Source organism: Ambystoma mexicanum, chromosome 6p, assembly GCF_040938575.1.
Source record: "Ambystoma mexicanum isolate Mex_15411 chromosome 6p, UKY_AmexF1_1, whole genome shotgun sequence".
NCBI lineage: Eukaryota > Metazoa > Chordata > Amphibia > Caudata > Ambystomatidae > Ambystoma > Ambystoma mexicanum.
In genome coordinates, this window is record NC_090935.1 from 580,462,025 (window position 1) to 580,488,973 (window position 26,949).

The window sequence follows — 26,949 nt, forward strand, 5'->3', positions numbered from 1 at the left end:
TCGCCGGGGTGTTCATCCCCATAAGCAGGGCGTGAGCCGAGCCCGTCGGGGCCAGGGACAGACAACGAAGCGCGCGAGCGCTCTTTAGGGGGGTTTTCGACTTCCGTAGCGGAGGACGTGTTATCACGTTCCTCGTCACTGTCGGTGGTAGCAGCGGTGGGTGAAGCATCGGCCTTCGACATAGCGTAGGCCGCCCACCTCTTGACCCTACGGTCTTTTAGAGTCTTTGGCTTAAGAAGCCGACAAGCCGTGCAACCCTCCTCTTTGTGATCGAGGGGCAAGTAGCGGTTACACCGTGAATGCTTGTCCTTCCAAGTAAACTTGCCCTTGCAAAGCGGGCAAAACCTAAAGGGTGTCCTCTCCATAGCCGAGGCAATAAATCGTGATAACCACCCCAAGGGAAAGGAAGGGGAAAAGGAAAGGCATTCTCAGAAAAGAACCAGAGATGTCCCACGACCCCACTCTCCCTACTGTATATGGCCTGCGAGGCCAGGCCACGTGTTCGGCAACGCCAAAGGATCTCCTCCGCTCGTCCCCTCCGTCGAAGATCTTGCTCGGCGGAGACAGCTTCACAACTGCGTCGAGGGAGGGATCGATATGTTCTATATTAAATAGGAAAACGACCAAAGGTCGAGGAGATGAAATCTGCAATGTCTCTCGAGGAGCTCCGCGTAAAGGCTACCAGTAGCTGGGCGGAAAAAAACAATCTGAGGGACCTCGACGCGTGAGGGATTGTGGTTACAACGCACGTCACTATAGGGATAGTGTTTCAGACACGCCTTGTCGACGTCCCTTTTCGACTACGAAAAACAAAATGCAATACTCCGCAGTGACCACTGGATGTCAGAACTATGCACAGCATGTGATTCTAAGCAGATTAACAAACATCAGAAATAAAAGCTTAACGCTCTCCTAGGTTCAAGCCTATGGAGCCTCCCCTCTTCCTTACCAGGATGTGGAGGAGGATAAAACGCCAGAAGAACAACCTTCTGGCTTAAGTGAAATTCCGACACCACCTTCGGAAGAAAGGAAGGACGAACTCTAAAGACAACCCTGTCTTTATGAAACAGTGAAGGGTGGCTTAACTGAAAGTGCCTGTATCTCACTCTGCGAGCAGAAGTGACCACAACCAAAAATACAGCTTTCAGAGTTAACAGTCTCAAAGGGCATGAATGCAAAGGCTCAAACGGAGAACCCATCAAAAAGTTGACAGCAAGATTCAAATCCCAACCGGGCACCAGGAAAGGTGACAGAGGGAACACATTAGTGAGCCCTTTCAGAAACTGAGAAATTAAAGGAACTTTAAAATAGGAACACTTCAGAAGAGTGCTTAAATATGGACAGTGCCGCCAGGTAACCTTTAATGGTACCCACTTGCAGGCCCCTGTGGGCCAAAGAAAGCAAAAAAGACAGAACCATGGGAATGTCACATGCAAAAGGATCCACATCCTTAACAATGCACCAGTCGCAGAACTTAACCAACGGCAACGGTACAGGGTCTTTGTTGCTGGCCATCTGGCCGAGAGCAACACCTCCATCACATCTTCAGGGAGGTCCCAATCCATATACCTCAACCTTTCAGAAACCAAGTGTGAAGGTTGAGGGATCTGACCTCTGGATGGAGAACCTGACCCCCCTCCCGTGAGAGCAGATCGTCACGGTAGGGAAGACGACATGGAGGGCAGATGGACAAGTCGAGAAGGTCCGGGTACCACGTCCTGCAGGCCCATGCCGGAGCAATGAGGATCATCCGGGAACCGTACCTCCGTAACCTCCACAGTACTTGCGGGATGACGGGGACTGGAGGGAACGCGTACAGCAGTGGGTAAGACCACTCCACACACAAACCCGTCTCCTAAGGCTCCTTTTGGAGGAAATTCCTGCGAGCGGAATCTCTCGCACTTCCGATAGACACTGGAGGCGAAGAGATCCACTTGAGGGGTCCCCCAAATGGCGAAGATCTCCAGGAGAATCTCCTGAGCCAACTCCCACTCGTGAGAGATCGCGCTCTGCCTGCTCAGAGCGTCCACCGGCTTGTTTTCGTCTCCGGCCAGATGAACTGCCGAGATCGAAACCTCCTGCTGGATTGCCCAGAACCAGAGCTGCAAAGCCTCCCTGCACAGAGGAAGTGACCCTGCCCTCCCCTCCCCCCTTTGGTTGAGGTAGTGCATGGCCACCGTGTTGTCCGTCAGGATCAGGACATTCTTCCCTCGCACAGTCGGCAGAAAAGCCTTCAGGGCTAGCCTGACGGCCCTCAGCTTCAACAGATTGATATGGTGTCTGGACTCCAACAGAGACAAACGACCGCTGACTCAACTCGTTGGCATGAGCTCCCCATCCCGTGAGGGATGCGTCCGTCACGATCGTCACCTCCGGCCAGGGTAGCCAAAAAGGAGCCCCCTTCATCAGATTGTCTTCGACGGCCCACCACAGAAGGTCCTGGGCAACCGAGGATGGCACCTGAACAGGGTCCGACATCCTGCCGGAGGACTGAGACCACTGAACTTGAGTGCCCATTGCAAAGATCTCATCCGCAACCTGGCCTCTGGCACCAGAAGAATGCAGGATGCCATGAGGCCGAGCAATCTCAAGAACTCGAACGCTGGGAGACTCTGGGCAAGCTGAAACGTGTGCACCATCTGCTTAATGTGATGAGCCCTCACCTGGGGAGGAAAACACTGCCCCAGGGACGTGTCGAGCACTGCTCCGATGTACTGGAGCCTCTGAGTTGGTGTCAAATGGGACTTCTTTAAGTTGAGGGAGAAGCCCAGCTTGTGGAGGGAGTGGCAGGTGATGGACAGATGATCCAGGACCTGCTCGGGAGAGCACGCCCTGATCAACCAATCGTCCAGGTAGGGGTGGACATGAATCCCCCTTTCCTGAGATGCGCTGCCACCACTACCATGAGCTTGGTGAAGACCCTCGGGGCGGAGGTCTATCCTAACAGCAGGACCCGAAACTGAAAGTGCGAGTCGCCAACTGCAAACCTCAGGTACTTCTTGTGCTTTGGATGTATTGGCACATGAAAATAAGCGTCCTCGAGGTCGAGAGACACCAACCAGTCCTGAAGTTGAAGGGCCGGGAGGACTTGAGAGAGAGTAACCATCTTGAACTTGTCCTTCCTGAGGAGTTTGTTTGATGTGTCTCAATCACTCGTCTTTCTTGGAAATCAAAAAATAAGGAGAATACATCCCTTGTTCCTCTCCGCTGCAGGCCCCAGTTCTATGGCGCCTTTCTCCAACAGGGATTCAATTTCCTGCGCAAGGAGCGAATACAGACTCTTCAAAGAGAGATTCCCCGGTGGATTGTCCTGAGGCCTCTGCCGGAAAGGAAGACAGTAGCCGTGGGTTATGATCTCCAGAACCCACACATCTGAAGTAATGGCGCGCCACTCTGCAAGATGCTGCGCCAGCCTTCCCCCCCCCAACCAGCGAACCATGGGACATGGCCTAATGACTGAGCTGAAGGGGCTGCAGCGTTGCCTGAGGGCAAAGAGGCAACAGCCCGGGCGGCCTTGGCACCTCGAGTACCTTGTTTTCCACCTCTGGCACTCCTACGGTGGCCCCTTTGACTGGCAGCTCCTCTCGCTTTACCAAAGGATGAGTAATAACGAAAGGAACCTCCCCTCCATTGCTGTCCCCTAGGACGAAAAGGCAGACGTTGGCGAACTGCAGCACCCAACGACTTCGCTGCAGCTTTGGAGGCCTGCAAACTCTCAAGGCTCTCGTCAGCCTTGCTGCCAAAACGATGTTCCCCGTCAAAGGGCATGTTGAGGAGCCGGGCCTGCACATCAGGAGCAAACCCCAACTTCCGCAACCACGCAAACCTGCGTATCACGGTGCTCGCCGCCATGGACCGGCTGACGCAATCTGCCATGTCCAAACCCGACTGAACTGTCTCACACATGGCATCCTTGTCATCCTGAACCATGGCAAGGAAACCATCCCGTTCATCCCCTTCAGGAATATGTTCAGCCGCTAAGGAAACAGTTCCACAGAGTGTGCGTGAAACGTGACGAGGCGCATACGGAGTTGGCCGCCTGAAGCGCCACACCCCCTGAAGAAAACACTTTCTTCGCCCAGCCGTCAAAACGTTTGTCGTCCCTATCAGGAGGGATGGTAGGATAGGACGCCCGTTTGCCGCCGTAGCCGCCTGCACCACCAAACTCTCCGGAGTGGGGTGGTTGGTCAAGTAGCAGGGGTCGCTACTGGCTGGACGGTATTTTTCGCGGCAAAGACTTGCCCACTGCGGGGAGGCTCTCCGGAGCAGTCCAAGCCGCCGCCACCCTCCTCTGTAGAGCCATATGGAACAGCAGTACCGGGTCAGTTGGTGGACCTTGGTTGAGGATATCCTTAAGGTCATCCTGAAGATAATCCCCTGGGGGAGCAGACCATCCCAAGTACTCGGTGACCCTGGACATAAGGTGCCGGTACGGGGAGTCGGCATGAGTGCCAGGCTCAGGCCTACAAAACTCCACCTCCGGAGCGGTGTCCAGCCCACTGGCATCGTGCAGGGATTGCCACAGGTCTTCAATTTGGCTATGGCCCGAGAAAATCTCGTCCGGTACCGTCTCCGGAACCATACCATCATCAGAGCCCTCATCCACCTCTGAAATAAACTCAATCTGGCAGAAAAAAGGCACAGAATGTGGAACAAAGCCATGCTTGGCCTTTGCCAGAGCCTTCCCTAGGCGGTTCCACTGAGCCCCGGGGAACCCCGTCGAAACAGCCCGAAAGGCGTCGAGTGAATCGGCGTCGAAAGCATCGATGGCGCAGACAGTCCTCAAGGCCGGGGCCCCGAGCGTGTCCTTCGACAGCCAGGGGCGCCGATGGCGTCGACGACTACTTCGAAGGCAGGGCCTCGAAAGAGTCCGTCGACGACCTCGGCGTCGACGTCTTCCTTGACGACACCACAGGTTCACACGATCTTGTGCGCGTCGAGGACCGGGAGCTGGAACGGGCATGACGAGAATGACTTGTCCGAGCGGGACCTCTCCTGCGAATCGTGACGACCACCCGAGCCCGAAGGCGTGCGAGCGGTGTCCCTCGACCGATCACGACCGACCCAACAAGGAGGCGCGGACATACCAGTGCCCTGCGATTCGAGAATCGCCAACATTTTCTTCCCGAAGGAAGCCCATTCCTCCGGCGTCGCATGCTTGGTGGGGTAAGCGACCCGCCGACGGGCGGGATCCTCGGAAGAGGACGGGGTAGGCGGCCGATGACGGTGCTTCCGGGAGTGCCTCAAAGAGGCAGAGGGGTTGCGGGACTGACTCCGGGACTGAGACCCACTCGACTTCCGACGAGGACGCGGAGAGTCGCCCCTCGAATCGTCCGTCGAAAGCCCCGCAGACCTCAACTTCTGTGGCTTGGACACCTTACCTACCGGTAACAACTTCTTGCGCTCCCGCAAGGCTTTTGACGTGAGCGCCTGGCAGTCAACACAGTCATCCGTGTCATGGGCCTCCCCGAGGCACCAGAGGCAGCCGTCGTTCGAGTCCGTAACCGACATCTTGGACCCACAGTCCCCGCACTTCTTAAAGCCTGGACGCAGTGTGGAAGACGAGGTAGACATCTTCACGAAGAAAACTTCACAATACAAAACAGGTTCGAAGAACCGAGAAAGAACAGGAACTCCTAAGAGTCGAGGCGCGCCGAGATCTCCGGAGCGAACACGGAACTGAGGCTACGGGCGTCTTGCGTCCTACTTACATCCAGTGACGTCGGCTGTCGGAGGAGGTCCTCGAGGTCGGCGTATCAACGTCATCGACACAGACGCCGAAGATTTTCCGAAGCAGCACAGCTGTGGTGATTAATGTCATAGATATGGAATACGCCGGAGGACCAAATCCCCTCAAATGTTGGGTTACCTATTGTTTGGGAGAATTCTCAGAAATGTGCTAATTCCTTCCACCTTAGAGTCCCCCAGCAACTTTTCTGGATTTTTAGGACTTGATTTTTTTGGGACCTGGAGAGTGTGAGAACCTTTTTGCCCACTCATGTATTTTAATGCGATTTCTGAGCTTTGTGTTTCTTTTGGTAATGGAGCATGACAAACTCCATAGGCATCATCTTTTACGTTGTGTCACCCAGCACCTTCAGTGCTGTGGCACAGGGAAGTCTTTCAGATAAACTACTGTTTCCCAGCGTAGTAAAGTGAAATTTATTTTACTTACCTTGGTAACTTTCTAGACCCAGCACACATTATCTTACAATAAGTTGTTGGAGGGGTTACCTAGTATCCCCTTTGTCTAGCTTTGCATGTAACAATTATGTTAGCCTTTCTTCACCAAATGGCTAATGGCAATGGTTTCGTTTTAACTACCATGGTGTGCCTTTACCGCGGCAGCGTTTGCAGCTACAGCAAAGCACCAAAGGTGTCAAAATGGCCACAGTCATCTTTTTTCGCCATTTGTCAGAAAGGTCCTTGAGTTTTACTCTGCGCGCCAAACCAGGGTTGGTCCCTTTGTTCGTTTTGACTTTGGCAGGTTTCACGAGTGAAACCCGCGGCTCCAGTATGTATGGCAGGGGCAGGAAGTGAGGCAGGTGCCCGAAACTCCCTATGCTTAATCCTCTTGGTTACAGGAATGCACCCAAAGGTGATTGGCCAGCTGCCTGTCCGGCAAGGACAGTCACCCTGATGTGTGATTGGCAAATCGGCTGGAATGAAGGGGAGAAACCTGCATAAAAGGCAAGGCTTTTTGTCTTGGAAGGCAGAGTCGACCACTGGATGAAGGAATCCGAAGAACTTCTTGGAAGAGACGCCTGCTGCAACTCCTGGACTGTTGGTTTGCCCAGTGAAGCCCTGCTGCTGTGCTGAAGCTCCGAATTCACCTCCACTAGAGAAGCCCTGAAATGACGACCTCTCCCTTCGAGTTGGTGGGACCAATCAACTCCAAAGTAAGCCCGTCTGGACATCCTCTCGAAGCTGCTTGAACCGAAGAACCAGGGAGAGTAACGCCAGATTGTGTGTGTTGCTTTGAAGTCAGATCCGAGCACTAGGAAGATCCTCCGGACATCCCTGATGCAGGACTGACCAGGCCTGCGCCACCTGAACAGAGTGCTGGACCCCCAGATGCGAGGAAAGTCTGAAGTGGTATCCGAGAACTGCAGTGTTGCTATTTGCCGTCAGACGCGAGGAGCTGAAACATATTGCTGCCGCTGACCTTTCCATTACAGAGCAGAAGTCCCCAGACATCCTCCCTCTTGTCCCAATGATTGAGGCTCAGGAACAACAGGATCTGCAGAGCTGCACAAGAACAGAAGCTAGCTGGAACCATTTTTTCTAAACCAGAGGTACTGTAAAGTCTAAGAGACCTTATCTCTTGTTGCGTAGCCTTACTTGCTCTCAGTTGAAACCTGTCTTGGTTACCATGCAGAGTTGCAAAAGCTTTGCCCCTCACAAGCCTCCCAGCTTGTGGCCCTTCAAGTGTTCTACGTTTCTACAAACATTTCTAAATACATTGTGCCAAAACTTTGTACCAGCCTGCAAAGAAGATGTTCAGCTCCCCTTGACATTGTGCAAGTAACATTGGCTATCCTGGCTCCGAGAGACTTTTCTTTACCTCAGACTTTGTGCTGTGGCCTTTCCACCAGGAAAGGGTTCATTTACTCTGCATTGGAAGGTTTCTAAAAGTACTTGCCCGTTTATGAATTATTTGTTAACCTTTGTTATATTCCTCTATTCCATCTTTTGCACCAAACTCAGTATTGCTCTAAATGTACCAGTGATAAATCAATATCCACAGTATCCTAGCTATTTAAGTCCCCTGAGGGTGTAGGAATTGTCTGTGTGCCACCCCCAATGGGTATCATCTGATTTAGAGAAAAAGTGTGTTTGAAGTTCATTATAAGTACTACATGTTTTGCTCCCTTTCTGAAGGCTTATATAACTGACTGTGAAATAAATGAATAATTGGTTTATCAAGAAAACCGGAGTATAAGTGTTTATTTGGACAACTATTGTGAAACTGTCTCAACTTTCCTGCTCACATTGACCCCTCTTGACATAAGCCTGGCTGCTCGACCACACTACCAACCTGTGTAGTTCAAACTTCAACCTTTTAGGCAAGATTGTATGCAATACCCTTTGGGGGCACTACAATAACCTTGACCTCCTGGCAAAAGGGACCCAACCTTTGGTTTATCAGAAATAAACTGTCAACCTTTACGTTAATGCGCTTCATCTTGGCACATCTCAACAAAACCTTAATAAAATCCAAGTCCTGCAAAACAACGCCATTAGGGCAGTCTTGAAGATTCCTATGAGACAACACATCTCGGTGTCAGGCTGAGATCCTGGTGTCTGCGGAAGCTGAACCCCCGACAATCCACCCAAAATGTGGCACTCTGAGCTGATAATATATATAACCACTCAGTTTACCTCACTTCCAGGGGAAAGGGGGAAGGGGAGGGGAAAGGGGGAAGGGGGAAATAAACAAACACCAGGCTGGAAGCTATCAACTCGCTGGTTCTTCACCTGTAGTGAAAACATAAACATGTACTGCACCTCATTACTCAATGGGTTACTATACTAACCTTAAAACTCTAGATCCTTTACCAAAATAGTCAAAAAACCATACCTGGTACTTCTCTTCAGTATGCCCAGAGAAGTGATAAGCAGACAAGACTTCCTTACTTGTTGACCAGAATCTTAAAGATCATTCAGCCTTCTCAGCAGGTCCATGAATGTAATATTTAACTTTGTAGTTAGTCTTCTCAACCTCAAGATTCTTGTACAAAGTCTAAAGTTCTTTAAATAAGTTAAGGAAGTTCTTTTAAGTTCTTGTATTTATTTTTATATTTCTTTTTAGAGTGTCTTTTACTCTGGAATGAATTTAAAACTTGCAATGAAATCTTCACGTGGAAAAATCCAGCACACGCGCTAAAATCCAAACCGCGGGTAAAACGCATACGCGCTGAAAATCCAAACCGCGGGATAAAACACACGCGCTTTAATCCAAGTCACGGGAAATTCGCACACGAGCTGAAAATCCAAATAGCGGTAAGACGCACAAGCGCTAAAGTCCAAGACGCGAGTTAAACACACTCGCGCTAAAGTCCAACCCACGAAAAAATACGCATACGCGCAAAAACCAAATCGCGGGAAAAAAGCACACGCGCTTTATTTTATCACGGGCACTTCTGAGAGCTCGCGCGGAAGCTCCACATAGATTTGTTCTTGCGCAGATACGAAACGCATAATAAAATACACACGCAAACTCACATAGCAAAACCCTTGCGTATATGAACAGTAAACGCGAGTCCAAAGTTCACGCATGCGCTTCACTCTCACGCGCAGAGTCACACGCGCAGGCTCAAGGTAACGGGAAAAAAAAATCACGCGCTAGTTTGAAATGATACGTAGGAAAGAAAACAAACGTACGCGCTTCAGTTTTTAGATACAGGTTTGCGATTTCAATCCTTTTAAATTAATATAACCTTTTTACAAAGTTCATCAAAACATGGAAAGTCACTTATCTTGTGATTGAGTCTTGAAAAATTTCTTTTCTCAGAAAATTGGAAATTTCGCACTCCTGTCCTGTGTCTCCACCAAACTCCATACACGACTCCTGTTATATTTTCAAAGATGCCGCTCGACTGCTAGAAACTTGACACCCTTGAACAAGTTAAGCAGGAGCAGCATAGCACACGACCTCTCAGCTGGGCAAAGACGATGAAAGGCAGTTTAGAATGTTCACTGTCCCCCCTATAAACAATCTCCAGCCAATTAGAATTTAGACTGAGAACCTTCATCTTGGCTTGGGGCATTTTCCATAGACTGCAATGAAGGTTAAGGGCAAAATTGGCTGTTTAAAAATATAACCCATAATAACTTCCCAAAACCTTTCTATACTAAATATGCGTCTCCCCTGACCCAATGTAAATGAGTATATGATACTGTATGTAAAAGAATGTCGCTCCAACCTGATAGTGCCTGACACTCGGACATCAATCATTCAATAAATTAGCTCATCAAATAAAAGAATCTCCCTTATAACTCGGTCTCTCACGCACAAGGGCTCATCTAACCAGGCGCCCATCTACTTGTCCAACAATATTACCAGCCACACCCCACACAGCCTCTAGAACAGCACACATCCCACGCTTCAAGCAACAAAGCAGTCAGGATTAGTTTCCCAGATCATGCTGCAAAAAAATGGAACGCCTTCCAGCTCTCACTAAAAGAGGAACCCCCCTTACCTTGTTTCCGGAAAAAGGTTTAAGTGTGGCTTCATGAGCAAGATCGTGCCTCAACCCCATAACCTGCTCTGTAAATATCTATGTAAATTTTGCTTGATGTACATATGTACCTTTATTGTATTAGAATGCTGTTTCCTTTGTATTTGTAACTTCTATGCATGGTGCACAGATGCCTCTGGGATTGGCGCGCTTTACAAATGAACAAACCAAAATATGTTTTAAACCACAGGAAACCAAATAATGATGGGAAGACCACCACCAAAGGGTTCGGTTCAGTTAAATGGCGATTGAGCAGTCAATGAATTGTCCTTTTACATTCATTTTAGTAATCACAATTTTAAATTGCACCTAAAAAGTTTATGAAAAAAGGTTACACTTACTGTGCGCATAAGTGCGGAGGAGAAATGTATTTCTTATTCCTACAACATTGTTTACATTCAAGTCAAACTCCACACCACTAAAAAAAAAAAGAAGTGACATTTGATTACTTTAAGCATGCATTTTGGACACAAATAACCTTTGAAAACCGGTTTCACTTTACAAGCAACAACTTACAGCAACTAATAAAGAATATCAAGTTTAGACCTTTGGGTTGGTGAAAAAGCACAGGATAATGCAGTTTTGAAATTAAGTAAAAAGCGAGCATTGTTAACCATGAGGGAATAGAAGAAATAGGTACAGGGTGTCGGGTACTAACTATTTTATTACATAGGATCCTGGACATCCAAGAGCCATGTAAGGAGCTCATCTGCAACCATGGTTTTGAACATGAAGAGAGGCTGCCATAAGGTAGGTGGCGTGGAATGAGTGCTGGACATGCACACATGAGCCAATAAGGCAGTGTCTATTAAATCAGGATTAGTCCAGGGATTAGGAACGCCCAATTTTAGGAATGCCCAATTACTACCCAACACCACCTTTTACCACTGGGTAGGCCCCAAAGGTAGGGTGGGTAAACTGAGAACCTAAATGGGTAAGGACATGAACAGAGCTACTAAGTCAGCTTCCATTACGTTAGACCAAAAGGTCAGCTGGAGGGGAGGGGTGTACCACATGGGTAGTCAATCATTTTTGTCACAGGGATACCATGCCTCTAACTTCACAGTCTTATTTAGTGAAAAGCTGTGGGTTTAGTCAGGCGCAACGCGAATGAAACTGGGTCAGAGGCAATAGAAAAAAAATAGAACATGGAATACAAGACAATAGATGAATGAAATGCAAGAGAAACCAATGAAGGAGTTCTGGAAAGTCGGTGCACAGAAAGGAACAAGTTAAAATCTTGATTTAATGAGATCACTTTCCAAGACAAAATCATGCATTTGTGAACAATTTCTCCTAGCGCAAATGAATTCCCCCCTTTGGGATGTTATCAATTACATGTTTTCTATGGCAACTTTGAGCATGCAAAGTTGCATTGACGGACAGTCCGTTTTCAGGGAGTTTGATGGTGAGGTCAAGAAAATCAATCTGAGTTTGACTACTAGTAGAGGTAAATTGAATTCCTCAATCATTACTATTCAAGAAAGACAAATTGATGAAGCATATTTTCTGTACCCGTCCAAATCAAACTTAACAACCAAAATCGTTGAATTTGATTACCAATCTTAGCACATATTCGTTCTCTTCAGCTGAAACAGCCGTCCTTAGCAGGGGCCTCTCATTTGTACCCTCTGCTACTAATAACTATGTAGATATTCAAATTGATCTTGGAAAGTGATATCATTAAATCAAGATTTTTAGCCAGAGGGTATGAAACTACTCGCCTTGATAAAACTGCAGAAGAAGTACGTCATTTGAAGAGAGCTGATTTGCTAGTTCCAAATCCTCGAACCAAAACAACAGCCTCTCAGAAAATTAGGCTGATCACAAAATGTAACTCAGACATTTATAAAGTACACAATATAATGAGAAAACATTGGCACCTACTTCATTTAGATTCAGACATCTCGAATTGGCTTGATCCCAAACCTATTGTTACTTACAGTAAAGGGAAGACCCTAAAAAACAAACTATGCCCATCATTTATGGGCATGCCTAGTCACACAACTACATGGCTTCCTTCTGCTCGAGTTAAAGGTTTTCACAAATGTGGATGCTGTAATATGTTCAAATATGCACTAGAAACAGCATTGGTTTCCTTTGGATCCCAGGGCGAGCAGAACGTGGAATCATTCATCAATTGCAACACCAAATTTGTGGTATGGAACAAGTTACTTAACTGTAACTGTTGTTCTCCAGCATGGGTCTGGCATGGATTCACATGCTCATGAATATTCCCCGTCAGGCTGGGAATCCTCGGTAAAGAAAAAATCATATCAGTTTCGTTTCTGATCTGTCTTTCTCAGTAGTAACCAATCACTGATCTCTGGGTCATACTGCCCCCAACCAATGACTGCCCTCTCCCTAAGCCCCACCTCTGGCAGCCATCCTCAGATTTGGTAGCACGCCAAGTGGTAGTATGACCAAGTGAAGAGCCGCAGAGGGGTAGGTGGGAGGGTTTGCATGTGAATCCATGCCAGACCCATGTTGGAGAACAGTTACAGGTAAGTAACTTGTTCCTTCTCCAGCATGGAGTCTGGCATGATTCACATGCGCATAAATAAAAGAATAAATAGCAGTATACACATGCACAACCACGGGAGGTGGCAACAGGCTCAACATTTAGCAAACAGGTCGGGCAGCACTGCTTGGCCGACCCTGGACTCCCGATCGATGCAGTAGAATCTTGTGAAGGTGTGCGTCGACCTCCACGTAGCAGCCCTGCAGATGTCCAGCAGGGGTACACCAGACAGGAACGCCGTGGTAGCAGCGATCGCTCTGGTCGAATGGGCTCTCGGACGGCCAGGCAGCGGTCGCTTTGCCAACCGGTGACAATGCATGATGCAGCGGAGAGCCATCTGGAAATGGAAGTCTTCGAGAGAACCTTCCCTTGATTCACAGACCCAAAGTTCACAAATAGCTGTGACGTCTTCCGAAAACTCTTCGTGCGGTCCACGTAGAACTTCAGCGCTCTAGCTACATCCAGCGAGTGCAAAGGCGACGGGAAGAAAACTGGTAACACCAAGGGCTCGTTGAGGTGGAAGTCAGACGGCACCTTGGGCATGAAGGAGGGGTGCGTCCTAAGCACTACCCTTGTGTCATGAAAAGTCAAGTATGGAGGCTTGCAAGATAGGGCCTGAATCTCTCCCACTCGTCGTGCAGAGGTGATGGCCACGAGGAACGCTGTCTTCCATGACAGGAACTTCAAGTGCGCCGAATGCATAGACTCGAACGGGGCTCCCATGAGCCTGGTCAGCACCACATTAAATTCCCATGCCGGGGCAGAAGCCTTCACCGGCGGGAATGAACGGAATAGTCCCTTCATAAATTCCTTTACCAGGCGATGAGACCACAAGGACGCCCGTCCCGTAGTCCTGGTATATCGGGAGATGGCAGTCAGATGTATTTTTATGGAGGCGTGGGCCAGTCCAGCTTTGGACAGCGACAGTAAGTACCGTAATCCGCAGAGGGTTAATCTTCCGTGCACGGCACCAGACAGAGAACCTCTTCCATTTATGACCGTAGCACTTGAGAGTTGAGGATGCCCTGCAAGAACCTCTCTGCAATCAGCCGGTATATCATACCCTTCAAACTCTAGCGCTGCAGGAGCCAGGCCTGCAAGTTCAGCGACTGTGGGTTGTGGTGTAGAATAGCGCCTCCTTCTCTGGAGAGAAGATCCGCGTCCGCCGGCAGCCTGACTGGCGGGGACGTTGACAAGTCCAGAAGGTCCGGGAACCAGACCTGCCTCGGCCACGCCGGTGCGACGAGGATCATCCTGCACCTGGACTTCTTGAGCTGGCTGATGAGGCTGAGCAGCAACGGCAATGGAGGGAACGCGTATAGAAACAGGCCGTCCCAAGGGAACGAGAAAGCTTCGCCCATGCTCTTCTGCTGTGGGAACCTGCTGGCGAACCTCTGGCACTTGGAGTTCGCCACCGTCGCAAACGGGTCGATCTGGGGTTTGCCCCATCGTTGGAAGAGTCGATCCACTTGATCCTGGCGCAGTTCCCACTCGTGACACGAGCGCAGCTCCCTGCCGAGTCGGCAATGGTGTTTTTTATTCCTGCCAGGTGGAAGGGAACCAGAAACATCCCCTGGGCGACGGCCCAGTGCCACAGATCCTGGGCCTCCTTGGATAGGGCTGGGGATATGGTGCCTCACTGCTTCCGTATGTAGAACATCGTGGTGGTATTGGTGAAGATCCTCACTACTTTGTCCTTGAGGGATGGGAGGAACGACTTAAGCGCCCAGAACACTGCACGGAGCTCCAAGATGTTGATGTGAAGAGACCTCTCCACCGGGAGCCAAAGGCCTCTTGCGTGGAGATCTCCGGTGTGGGCCCCCCAACCCTCCAGAGAGGCGTCCGTAGTCACCGTCCCCTGAAACGCCAGGGTTTGAAAGTCCGTGCCCGTCGTGAGGTCAGCCCTGGTGCCCCACCATAGGATCGCCCGACGGAACTCCTCGTCGAGGGGGATCCTGTCCTCGAAGCAGCCCCCCGCCTGAAACCAGCGGGCGTCGAAGAACTCCTGTAGCGGACGCATCCGAAGTCTGCAAAGGGGTACAAGGTAGATGCATGAGGACATCATCCCGAGAAGGGACTTGATGGACCTCAACCTGGCTACGTCCGTGGCTAACAGTTGCCGTACCTTGCCCAGGATGGTTTTGGTCCTCTCCTCTGAAGGGGAGGCCAATTGCTCCACTTTATCGAGCTTCGCCCCTAGAAACAGTGCTACTTGTGACGGAACCAGGTGGGATATGGGGTAGTTGATGGAGAACCCCAGCTCCGTGAGCAACCGGACGGTCCTCGCCGTATGATAGACGGCGAGTCCCCTTGACCTTGCCCGGATTAGCCAGTTGTCCAGGCCCTGCAGGCGCAGACGCGCCGCCACTGGTGACAGGCACTTGGTGAAAACCTTGGGTGCCGACTTTAATCCGAACGGTAGGGCTCTGAATTGGTAGTGGCGTCCTTGAACCACGAACCTGAGGAACTTCCTGTGCCTTTTTAGAATGGGGATGCGGAAGTAAGCATCCTCCAGGTCCAGCGATAATAGGAAGTCGCCTTCCTCCAGCTGTCCCAGTACGTGCTGGAGGGTGACCATCCTGAATTTCTGCGCCTTGATGGATTTGTTTAACCGACGCAGGTCTAGGATGGGGCGCCAACCGCCTGTCTTCTTCCGGACGAGGAAGTACCTTGAGTATACTCCGGAGCCCCGGAGCCTCCTGGGGATGAGCTCGATGGCACCTTTCTTGGGCATCGCCTTTACCTCCAACAGCAGTTGAGGGACACGATTCTCCTTCCAGGCCACGGGAGGCATGCAAGGGCACTTCTTTAGGAATTCAAGCGAGTGCTCGTTGGCCAGGCTGTCCTACACCTAACGATCGGTGGAGATGGACTCCCACACCCTGACGAAGTTCGTCAGTCGGCCTCCCACTGGGGTGCTTCGGTGGGGGCCCGACCACCCGGCCGGGTCAGTCTTGCTTGGAAGCGGCCTTGCCGCCTTGGCGAGGACGGCAGGACCCCCCTTGCTTGCCGCGACCTCTGTAGGCCTCCTGGGAAGATGAGCGGGCCACCTGGCGGTAGGTGGAGGAGCCACCGCTGGATCCTTTGGAGGCACCCTGTCTGCCTCCAGAGCTCCGAAAGGGCCGTCGCTGCTGAAGCACCCCAAGGGCCCGGGCCGTCTCCGAGTCGGTCTTGATGGCCTGTAGAGACTCATCCACTGCCTTACCAAAGAGGTTGTTGCCGTCGAACGGCATGTCCAACACTCTGGCCTGGACGTCCTGGCGAAAGTGTTGACTTGAGCCATCCTCGTCGTCTGAGGCAAACTCCGTTGCCCAGAAATCTGGTATCGGCAATGTCTGTTGCCACCGTAATGGCGTGATCCAACGCCACCTCGCCCTCCTGCAGAATTTCTACGGCCTCCGTCCTTTTGTCATCAGGCAGGAAATCTAGCAGGGGAGCCATCTTGAACTAGAGCTCCCTGTCGGAGTGGGCCACGATCGCTAAGGCATTGGCCGCCTTAACCGTCGTCGCCGAGATGACTCGTCGTCCCATAGAGTCCAACTTCTTACGCTCGCTGTCCGGCGGGAAGTGGAAGTTGAAGCTGCCGCGCCCGCTGCCTTCTTAGCCGCTGCCGAGACGACCGAGTCTGGCGTTGGCTGGGCCCTGAGGCACAAGGGGGCGGCATCGGGGACTCAGTACTTCTTCTCGTACCTGTCCCTCTTGGCGGGTGTCGTGGGAGGGTTCTTGAGGACAGCAAGCCCCTCGTCCCAGATGTTGAGTAAAGGCACCGAGAGGACCGTCTTCCTCTTAGCCTCTCGTTGTTGGTACAGAAACCCCTCCTTTTTCTGTTCTTCAGGGCAGAGCTGGAAGAGCTTGGATGCCCTGGTTATCATGTTATCATGGCGTGGAAAGAGCCAACCTCGTCGGGTGGGGACGCCCGCAGGTGGGGAGAGGGGGGGGGTGAATACGGGATGTCTGCTGTGTCCTCGCTGCCGTAGTCGTCCGTCCCCGTAGCCTCTCCTGGCGAGGGGGGTGAGGGGTCTGCAGGCCTCGCGGGCACGAAGGGCGGACCCTCCTCCGCTTGTTGGGAGGGTTTCCCGACAGGCCTGGTTCTGGATCCTCCGTCTGGGTCCGTGGTAATCTCGTCCTTATCTCGGTACATAAGGATTGGATTGCCAACAAAATGGGCGCCGAGCTATCCTGGGGCTCGGGCAATGGCTGCGATGGACAGGATGGCCGCTCCACTGGGCCCTGTTCGTCGTCCTCGTCGCTATCTTCGATCACGTCAGCAGGGACCGTCCCCTGGGATCGAACCTTCTCGAACCTCTCGTTGAAGTTTATGAACATCTCGTTGAGGCCTATGGACCTTTCTTTGAGGCCCCTCTCGGTCTCCACCAGTTCCTCCTCTTTCTCAGCCGGGGGCTTCACGGGGGTCTTAGTGGGCTGGAAAGAGGATTCCCTCCGCGGCGGCAAGGATACTCTGGGCCCAGAGGCCGTTTCCATTGGCGTAGTCTCAGCCGGCTCCGCCAGGGTCGCAGAGACCACTTTGGTAGAGGCCTTAGCCAGGTGGATCAAGGCTCTCACCACCTTAGGTGCGTCCCGGGCCTTCGCCTTGGGGGGAGGGTCAACGCCTCGCTCTCCCTTCGAGATCGACCGGGTCCGCTCCAGCGGCCTACCCGGGTTCTCGGACTTCCCCTTCCCTGAACCAGAGCGCTGGCTCATGGTCGAAGGTGCCGGGGAAGTAGCGCCCTGCTTGGCAACCGAAGAGCCCGACCTTTCGGCGCTCCCGCAGCCCGCAGACTTGCGGTGCTTAGCCTTCTGTTGGGCCCCCGTCGCCGGGCGCCCTCAAAGGACTTAGAAGCCCGCTCAGACTTCTTTGCCTTCTCACTTGTTGTGCCCTTCTCCAGCCAGGTGGCGAGGTGGGAACGACGATCTTGTTTGGTCCGTTCCGAAAGGTTCTTGCAGAACGCACAATCCTTCTCCACATGCGTCTTGTCCCCATGGAGGCGGTAGAGACATCGCGAATGCTCGTCCTCCTTGAAAACGTTATATAATACGCATCCAGGGCAGTTCCTGAACAGCTTGGATCCGGGCGTCAAGCAACCTTTGTCCTGGGCCATGTCCGTTGAGGTAGGCCGCAGATCTTCCAGAATCCTCCAAGAAGTATAAACTAGACGAAAACTTCACCCTTGAGGGGCGTAGAAGAATTCCAAAACGGGTCCCCGTTATCGGAAGTAGAAACGGTGGACCTTGAGGCTCAATTAAACCGAAAAAATTAGAAAATCTCCTGAAAAAACGTGAAAACGCAGTAAAAAACTCGAGAGCTAAACACGAGGACTCCCAACACTTGAGCGTGCGGTAAAAATCTGAGGATGGCTGCCAGAGGCGGGGCTTAGGGAGAGGGCAGTCATTGGCTGGGGGCAGTATGACCCAGAGATCAGTGATTAGTTACTACTAAGAAAGACAGATCAGAAACGAAACTGATACCGATTTTTTCTTTACCGAGGATTCCCAGCCTGACGACGGGGAATATCCATGAGCATGTGAATCCATGCCAGACCCCATGCTGGAGAAATTGCAATATCTGCACCTGTGGGCTCAAATATATTGGCAGCACAATCAGACCTTTAAAAATCCAGATTTGTGAGCATTTGGCAACTATTGGTAGCCAGGATGCTAAATATCCACTAGCCAGTCATTGGCAAGCGCAACATCAACTTGATTGTAAGGACTTCATTCAATTTGTTGGTCTGGCTAAAGTCTCATAGCCACCAAGAGGCGGCAACCAGACTTTGAAACTTAGTCAATTGGAGGCCAGACTCATTTGTAAAAATCAGACAGTATATAATGGCCTCAACTCGGACCATGAATTTGCAGTATTCTTATAGTTTTATATGAATCAATGACATAACTGCACGTCATGGTCGGTGTCTACATGTTATGCCAATGTAACCTCATTATAATGATGTGAAGTATTTTTGAATGCTTGCATTTATCCCTTTATTTCCTATTCGCAATTGTGATTATATTTGCCAGTGCACAGCGCGTTCTCGGACATCCTTTGCCAAGTTCATGTGGGTGAATCATAATTGTTTGCAAATGTTTCTGGCAGGCCGGTGGGCCTGAGCATTTTTCTCTCTTTACTACCTCCTTTATTATGATCGTGTTATTTGGCATACTAATACCAAGGTAAATTCACTTTGCAGTGTTCGAGTAAGCCAAACACATTATTATTTTTCAATTGACTTCAAGTCATCTCTCCCCTTGCTTCATGTATTTTAGTTTGTTATGCACCTTGTTCTAATACATTTTCCATATTATTCTCTACTTAATTATATCTTATAGTGACCTTATTGCAAGAGGCAATTTCTATTGGTGCCGAATTCAACACCTATTTGTTGATTGATTTTAGCTGGAATCTCCTCACTCAACATGGCAGCCTCTTTTGTGCCACAATTATTTAGTACATGACCAGGCCTAGAGGTGATTCCACCCGAAAGCTTTGTTTGTTTCTTAATGTCTTCCTAGTTCGCGGAGGACCGCACGCTGAAATCCTGTTCTTCTGTCTCTCCTTAGGTAAGACGATTTTTTATGACCCCCAGGCTCCTATTAAACGCTTGTGGTTTTTGCCACACGTCGTCCTTAGTGCGACTCCGATACCTTGTTTATTGGCTCATGCACATATTAACGCTTAGTGTGCGGACGTGAATATCCAATAGTATGCCTATTTTCTGTTTAAGTATTGATCCTTTGATCTGTTTTCTTCACAACTAAGTATGGATACATTAGGCATATTTGAAATGCTTGTGTGTTTTTTGCTGCACGACGGCATCAGCACGCATTCCTTATTGTGACTCTGATATATGCACATATAACGCTTAGTGTGCGGATGTGAATAACCAATAGTATGCCTATTATCTGTTTAAGTACTTATAACTATTGATCCTTTGATCTGCCTTTTTCACAACTAAGTATTCATGCATTAGGTTCATTTGATCCAACCTTAGTAAGTTTGACAATGTCTTTTCTCACCTTAGATGTTACCGCAATTGCGAAGCATTCGAGGCATGTACATTTTACTTCGTTACAAATACCAATTCGTAACCTTATTTTTGGCCACAACATTAACACTTTAACCCATGATTATAGCTGAACTACTACCTGGCAACCTTCTCGCCTTCCATAATTGGATAATTTGAACTCTCAACTCAAGGTAAAAATCCTACCTTATGCTTTTTCACCTTGCACATTTTTTGGAAAAATTGTCCATGACCGCGCTGGCATAGCTGCACTGACACTGTTTTTTGTCTCTCTTTCTCCACCCTTACCTTGTTATTTTCATGTTCATGGTTTCCAATTATCCCTTTTTCTCTTCAGGTTTGTTTTTGCAAAAACGTGCATTATTATTGATATACGAAATATGGTCTTCATATATTTTTTCATGTATTTACTTTGCCTTGCCAATCTGTCCCCTGTGCGACCCACCATGTAACCTTGATTTAATTTTTTGTTCAACCAAAATTCAATGTGAAAAACTGTACATTTGATATTTTGATGTGACAACAGCCTCAGATGAAGGGCTAGTAAAAGCTTGAAACGCGCGTCTGCGAAATAGCGTCCGTCTACGATGGCGGAGAAAACAATCTGAGGGACCTCGATGCGTGAAGGACCGTGGGTACAGTACAAATTAATACAAGTCATCACTGCCACCAGCCATTGAAGGTAAGCTTGTCCCTGTAACAGAATTGTTACCGTTTTAATGTGAAAGGGGATACATTGCATCTCTCAAGCACTCCACATAAGGAGAGGGGCTGGCTCCACAGAATAAAATGTAAAAGGGATCCAAAGATCCTTTCTACCCTTGGGAACTGTAGTTCTCTCAAGGTTAGCAAAATACAGTTAAAAGGAGAGCCCTTACAGCAACCCAGCAATAACAGGCACTTATTGCCAATAAGTTCTTAAAGAGGATAACTTTAGAAAGACACTATGGAGAGTTAAAGAATTATAAGTTACTCACCGTAGTGACTAACGTACTCTTAGTCCATAGTCCCCTGTCCTCCATACTGTACGGGCATCCCTTCCAACAAACGGGAGAGAACCTTTTTCACCAGAAAAACCTTCTTCCCCTTTAAATTTAGAGGCACATGGGGGTGCGGCCCAGGGAGCATGCGCTGCCGTGACTCCGGCGCCACACCTCATTCCCCATTGACGCTGGTTCCATGAGGCCGCGAAGTGCAGCTGAATCCTCCTTGTCCTTAATCTTGTGCACGGGACGGCTAATAGGACCGCTGCCATTAGACCCAGGAGATGTTGGTACCACCATGCCGAGGTCACCTCTCTGTTGAGGAGGACTCAGCCAGCAAAGCAAGACGTTCGTGGATGGCCCTGGCTGAGGATGGCACGCCCTGTTCCTCCTCCTCCTCCGTAATCTGTGGATCTGGGGGAGGAGGAGGAGTTGGCGCCGGAGGCTAGGGTACAAGGACCGTGGCCGGAGAATGAGGAGGTGGCAGAGGCTGGTACAGAGGCACATGAGTCGGCTGGAGAGCCGGAGGAGGCGGCTGCGCCGGAGCCTGGGGCACCAACTGAGGTGTCTGTGGTGCCCTAGCATTGCGGTAAGTACTTCCCCAATGGCTTCTTTGAGGATAGCCCCCATCTGAGTGACCTCATGAGGCAGAGTAACCTCTCGAAGACTACCTCTTCACTGATGGAGGAGGTGGCAGGGGGTACTGACAGGGTAGCGGGGAGCTGCTGGAACCGCTGTGTATCCTACCCATATAGAGGCAAAGGAAAGCTTCCCTGTGCAATAGAGGGGTAGGCTGTAGGCAACGTACCTGGTTGAGGCCAGTCCCACCTTGACAGTCGTTCTTCGCCGAATTCCTGGAATGGCGTTGGATGGGTGCCTCCGTCTGGTGTGGCAGCCATTTTGTAGAGCTGCCTGCCACGTGCCTGCGACATGTTGCTCAGCCCACTGGGCCCGGACTCATCCAAGACTCTTGCGTGTGGTTCACAAGGCCTACCCTGCTCTTCGGGGCTAAGCCCGGTAGGTGGGACACCCTCGACCCGGGGGTCGGTAGAGCTACGTCAGGCACCCCCCTCTGGTGTATTGTCAGTATTCGAGCATAGCACCTCGGCCATGGTGCCGGTATAAGGGCAGAGTGCCTCGGGTGAGGACCCGGTAAAAGAAACTTCTGGTCCAACACGGTCACCGGGAGGATCTGAGGATCCCTCAGCCCAGAGGCCGGTAGCTGCAGCAGCCTTGGTGCACATGCTGATATAAGGACCGGTCCCTCCCGTGCGGCAGAGTCCCTGGGAAGGACTCTCCCTTGGGGGTGCAATGGAGAATATCGGCCCCTACCTTGAACTTGGTTCGATGTTTCACGAAGTTCTTGAGGTCCTCTGGAGGAGACTTCTGGAAAAGCTCCCTCCACGTGGCTAGTCTGTTCTTCCGTACTTTCAAGGACAGCGAGGCGCATGATGAACAAGCTTGCCAACAGTTGTCAGAGCCAAGGCAACGTAGGCAGGGGGAGTAGGGGTCTGAAGTTGGAAAGAGACTGTTGCAGGCTGGACACCTGCTGAACCATGTAGAAGTCGACATGCACCGGGGAGGAGAGTGACGCCTGAGGACCGAGTACCTGAATGACAAAAAGACAAAAATAAGACAAAGAAGTATCCGCGCGTGGAATTACATGGTCGAAGACAAACCCAAAGAGTGCTGGTGAATTTGGCCCATTCCAGTCGACGCGGAAAAGGGGACTGGGGTGTGGCGCCTGAGGGCAGAGTCAGGTCAGCGCATGCTCCCTGGGCCGCACCTGTCAGGGATGGCTGGCTGGCTGAGTAGTAACTAGGAAGAGTATGTACATAGAATTAACATTGTGGTTGCCCAAGTCAAGATGGAGAGAAAGAAACTTAATCTGATTGGCTTGAGGAACAATGCTATGTTTGGTTTGTCTGATTGGTGGAAAGGATAATGGTTGGATTCTTGTGAGGTGAGCAAGATTCTAAACTGCCTTTCATCCAAAGTAATTCAGTGGCTGGTTGTATTTTAGTTAAGTTCCTTAAGTAAGTCCTTTCAGAGTTCAGAAGATTTACTAAAGAAGTAAGAAAATCGTTTGCTGAGCCAGAGAGATCAAGAAGACATCAGGTGGGATAGTTCCTTTTAAAAGCTTAAAGATTTTCACAGTGAACTTCCATTGTTTATCAGAAACTTAGAGTTTAGAGGTTTAAAGCTTACTGAGAGAAAGAACGTTTACAGTTTATTTACAATAAGGAGGAAACAATTGAAAAGACTGTGCGCGCAAGTTTTAAAGTTGTTAACTGTGCGAAAAGTGTTTCAAGACTGTTTAACGTGTGCGCAAGTCTTCAAGACTTCAGCAACGTCGTTGGGAGCGCATGCGTATGAGAGCGCGTGTTGGATTGCGATAGAGCGCGAGTCCATAGCAACTGAGCGCGGGTAGTTTTTGGCGCGTGTATATTTTTTCACGTGAGCGATGTTACAGAAGAGAGCGTGTGTAGGATTGCGATAGAGCGCGAGTCCATATTAACTGGGCGCGAGTAGTTTTAGCGCGTGTTTCGGTTGGCGATTGCGAGTAGTTTTTTCAGAGCGTGCGCGTGTTTCACGTACACGTGAATTGTTAAAAATGCGTGTTTCACGTGCGCGTGTATTTGTTAAAGTGCGCGTGTAATTTAGCGCGAGGACAATTTTTCATGTTTTGTGATTTTGCGTGTTAATCGCATGAATGCAGTGAATTCAATACTTCAAGAAAGACTATTTCTCAAGAGTATTTGGAAATGTAAATTTTATGGAGTTAAGTGAACTTAAAGTCAAAGAAGAATATCTATGGTTGTAAGGTGTTTGCAAAAGTCATCTTCAGAATATTAAAGAGACTGGAATGGCTAGTGACAATATGCACCGAAAAATTACAAAAGTTTTCAAGATATTCTCTACAGACAATTAACCTCCAAGTTCTAAACAGAGGTATAAGAGGTAAAGAAGTTAGAGTTGTTTTAAAAAATAATTTAGAGAAAAAGGTTTACACTGATGCATAAGTAACCAAGTGTGTTTGTTACTACAGATACCAGAGCCTACCAGAAGGTTGCAAGGCTGCAGTGTCTCCGTTGTTATTTTATCCAAATTCCCCTTTCCCTTGCCTGGGGTTTTCAGCTCAGCTTTCCCTTTAGGGTTGAGAGGTGAACTCTTGGTGAGGGTCTGTGGGGCCAGCATCAGCTCCTGTGGAATTCAGTCAAGCCGGACCCTGACAGGATGAAAGGCCCACGATAATTTTTCCACCTGAGCTGATATGGACCCCACAGAAGCATTAGCAAGTTCCTGAAGGGACATGTTTTCGGAGCTAACGGAGGAGAGGAGGGCAGTGCGAAGAGAGAACCAGGAATTACAAGTCAAGTTTGAAGAATTAAGTTCTAAAGTTACCCGTAGGGGCGAGGACATTTCTTTGGAGTCAAGAGTTTGAGAGTCCAAGTAGAGAATTACCAGTGTTAGAGAGGATTTGGGTGAAGGAACGAGTTATCAGGAGGGAAGTAGGGGGAACTTGAATAGACCTTTAGGTCCAGTCCCTTTAGCACCTCCAGAACGTTTTGGGGGAGATGCCAAGAAATGTCAAATTTTCCTCACCCAGTCTGAACTTCATTTCCTTGGTAGACCTGAAGCCTTTAATACAGATGCTACTAAAATAGCTTTTATTCTGTCTTACCTTACTGGTGAGGCGGCAACTTGGTCAGTGTTATTAGTTGGTCAAGAGAATCCCATTCTAAAGAATCTGTTAGCCTTGAAGTCCGAATTTAAAAAAATGTTTGACAGACGACAGTTCTCAAGAAGTGGATGGAGAACTATTAGAGTTAAAACAGGGAAATAAAGATTTAGTGTCTTACATCACACAGTTTAGATCCTTAGTATTAGAGAGCAATTGGCCAGAGGAGAAACAATCATCTTTGTTTTATAGAGGCTTGAGAGAAGAGTTAAAAGATGCCTTATCCACCATTGTAAATAGACCCACTTCAAGTAAAGATTTAATTGATCTGGTCATACAAATTGATTATAGATTAGGAGAACGCAAGGCTGAGCGTAAAAGAGGAAGTGTAGAGCAACCCAGAGTTTTCCCTTGAGTCGAGAAAGGAAGATTAGAAGTTGTAAATAAAGAATTGAGAACTGGGAATGTAGAGAGTAAATAAAGTGAGAGGTTCTTTAACTAAGGATGAGAAGGATAGGAGTAGGCAGAATAATTTGTGCTTATATTGTGGCAGATGACATTTTGTTGGAAACTGCCCTTGGTGTCCGAAAACCTCTTCATCTATTCACAGTTCCACCAGAAATCAACAAGTGGCTAATACTATTCAAGCTGCCGTACCACATATTACATTGAATGTATCCTTGTATATAAAAGAGGAATTAAAGGGGAGTGGTCCAGTAGTAATAGACCCTGGAGCCACAGGTAACTTCATGGATTGGAATGTGGTAAAATATATGAATGTGCCTTACATTGTAAAAAATATACCAGGGCAAGTGAGAGCGGTGGATGGTTCTCAACTTACATCAGGTTTAATTACACATGAAACAATTCCATTGGGGATGGAAATTGGAGGGCACTGGGAGGAAATTGTATTTGAATTAATAGATACTCCACAGTTGAAGATTATATTAGGGATGCCTTGGTTAACGTATCAATCCTCAGATTGATTGGGGAAGGAGAGTTGTTAAATTGGATTCACCTTTTTGTGTTGCAAATTGTTTTAAGGAAAAGGTTCAGGAAGAGGAGTCTGATGGTTGTTCAGAAGTTGTGGAAGGTTTGGTAAAATTGGGTGCCATAGTACATTCTATTGGGGCTGTAATAGGAGAATTACCAAAATGTTATCAAGATTTTAATGATGTGTTTAGTGAAAAGGAAGCTAATGAATTACCTCCTCATCGAGAATACGATGTAACGCTCACCTGATTCCCGTAGAGGCGCCGGTCTTGACTGGGCGTATACCGTATCTTCAAAGGTGATGTGTAACACACGGCTGGCTCTTTGGGCTGGACCTCTGTGCACTGTATGTCTGGCTCGAAGGGTAAGATGTCTTAGGTAAGTGAACGCCGTGCTCTCCATCTGCCTCGAGGCAGGGTGCTGTAACCAGTTTCTTCACTGGATAAGGGGAGCAGGCCTCTTGACTTCAGAGGACTGCTGTCCGTCGTTTACTGCACGAACGGTAAGTTTCGAGTAATTCTAATGTCTTTAAAGTCTTTAGTAATGATGTCTCTTGTTTTGCAGGGTTCCGGCGATGGCGGATGGCGGGCTGAAGTGAGTTGAAGCTGGAGCCCGTGTGATGAATAGAAGCGCCTGGAAGCACGTAAGTAAGCGCTTGTTGCCTGCTTCACGATGCGCTCTAACTGTCTTTTTATTTTGCAGGTACAAGTTCGGGGCGGCTGCAGGGTGCCGGAATACCCACTGGGTTAGATGTGGAAAGGAGTAATGGCACGTGAGTATTAAAGTTCCCCAATGTCTTTAAACGCACCTTGTTTTGTCTTTCAGATGCGGGATGCAGCGCCGAAGGCCTCCGGGGCGTGCGAAGAGTTGGTAAGCTTTTGTCTTTCAGATGCCGGAATGCAGTGTGAAGACCTCCGGAGCGCACGAAGAGTAGGTAAGCCTTTGTCTTTCAGATGCCGGAATGTAGCGCGAGGCGTTGGTGACAGCCGATGGACCAGGTAAGTGAAGAGCTGTCACTGAAGACCGTAATGCTAACCTGTTCTTTCTTGTCTTTATAGGTGCTGAAGACTGGATTCAGAATGGTAAGCCTTTTTCCTTAGGCCCAGGATAAGATGCAGAAGACACGATGAGCGTTCTGCTGCTGAGGATGCAGAATAACGCAAAGCAAGATTCATCCATCGGGTGTGGTTTAAATAGCCTCCTGTAGTGCTTAGGTGTCTCCTTCCACAGCCACGCCTAAGAAAAGAGTTCCTGCTTTCCAGAAGAGTTCCAGTGTTCTGAATCTAGGGAGTGGCTCCTGCCCCACCCAACAGGAAAAGTAGTTCCAAACAGAAGAGGATCAGAGACTCAACTGGCAGGCAAGTAAGCAGCATGGTCTGCTGCAGGTAAGTCCACCCAAGCATTATGAGCCCGGCGCTTCCAGCGCTGGGACTGGGACTGGGCATATTTATGAGCCTGGTGCCACTGGTGCCAGGACTGGGTCCAAAAGGTCCCAATTGGGACTGGTTGG

At 49.3% G+C, this 26,949-nt stretch overlaps 1 protein-coding gene across 1 annotated transcript in view; it reads right to left on the reverse strand.

Moving 5' to 3' along the window:
* The window catches only part of TENT2 (terminal nucleotidyltransferase 2), a 1,145,598-nt gene that overhangs the window by 450,145 nt on the left and 668,504 nt on the right, over window positions 1-26,949 (reverse strand). Inside the window, exon 8 of the mRNA XM_069627408.1 lies at window positions 10,583-10,659. Within this exon, the coding sequence (XP_069483509.1) occupies window positions 10,583-10,659 (77 nt within the window). The remainder of the gene's footprint in view (window positions 1-10,582; window positions 10,660-26,949) is intronic.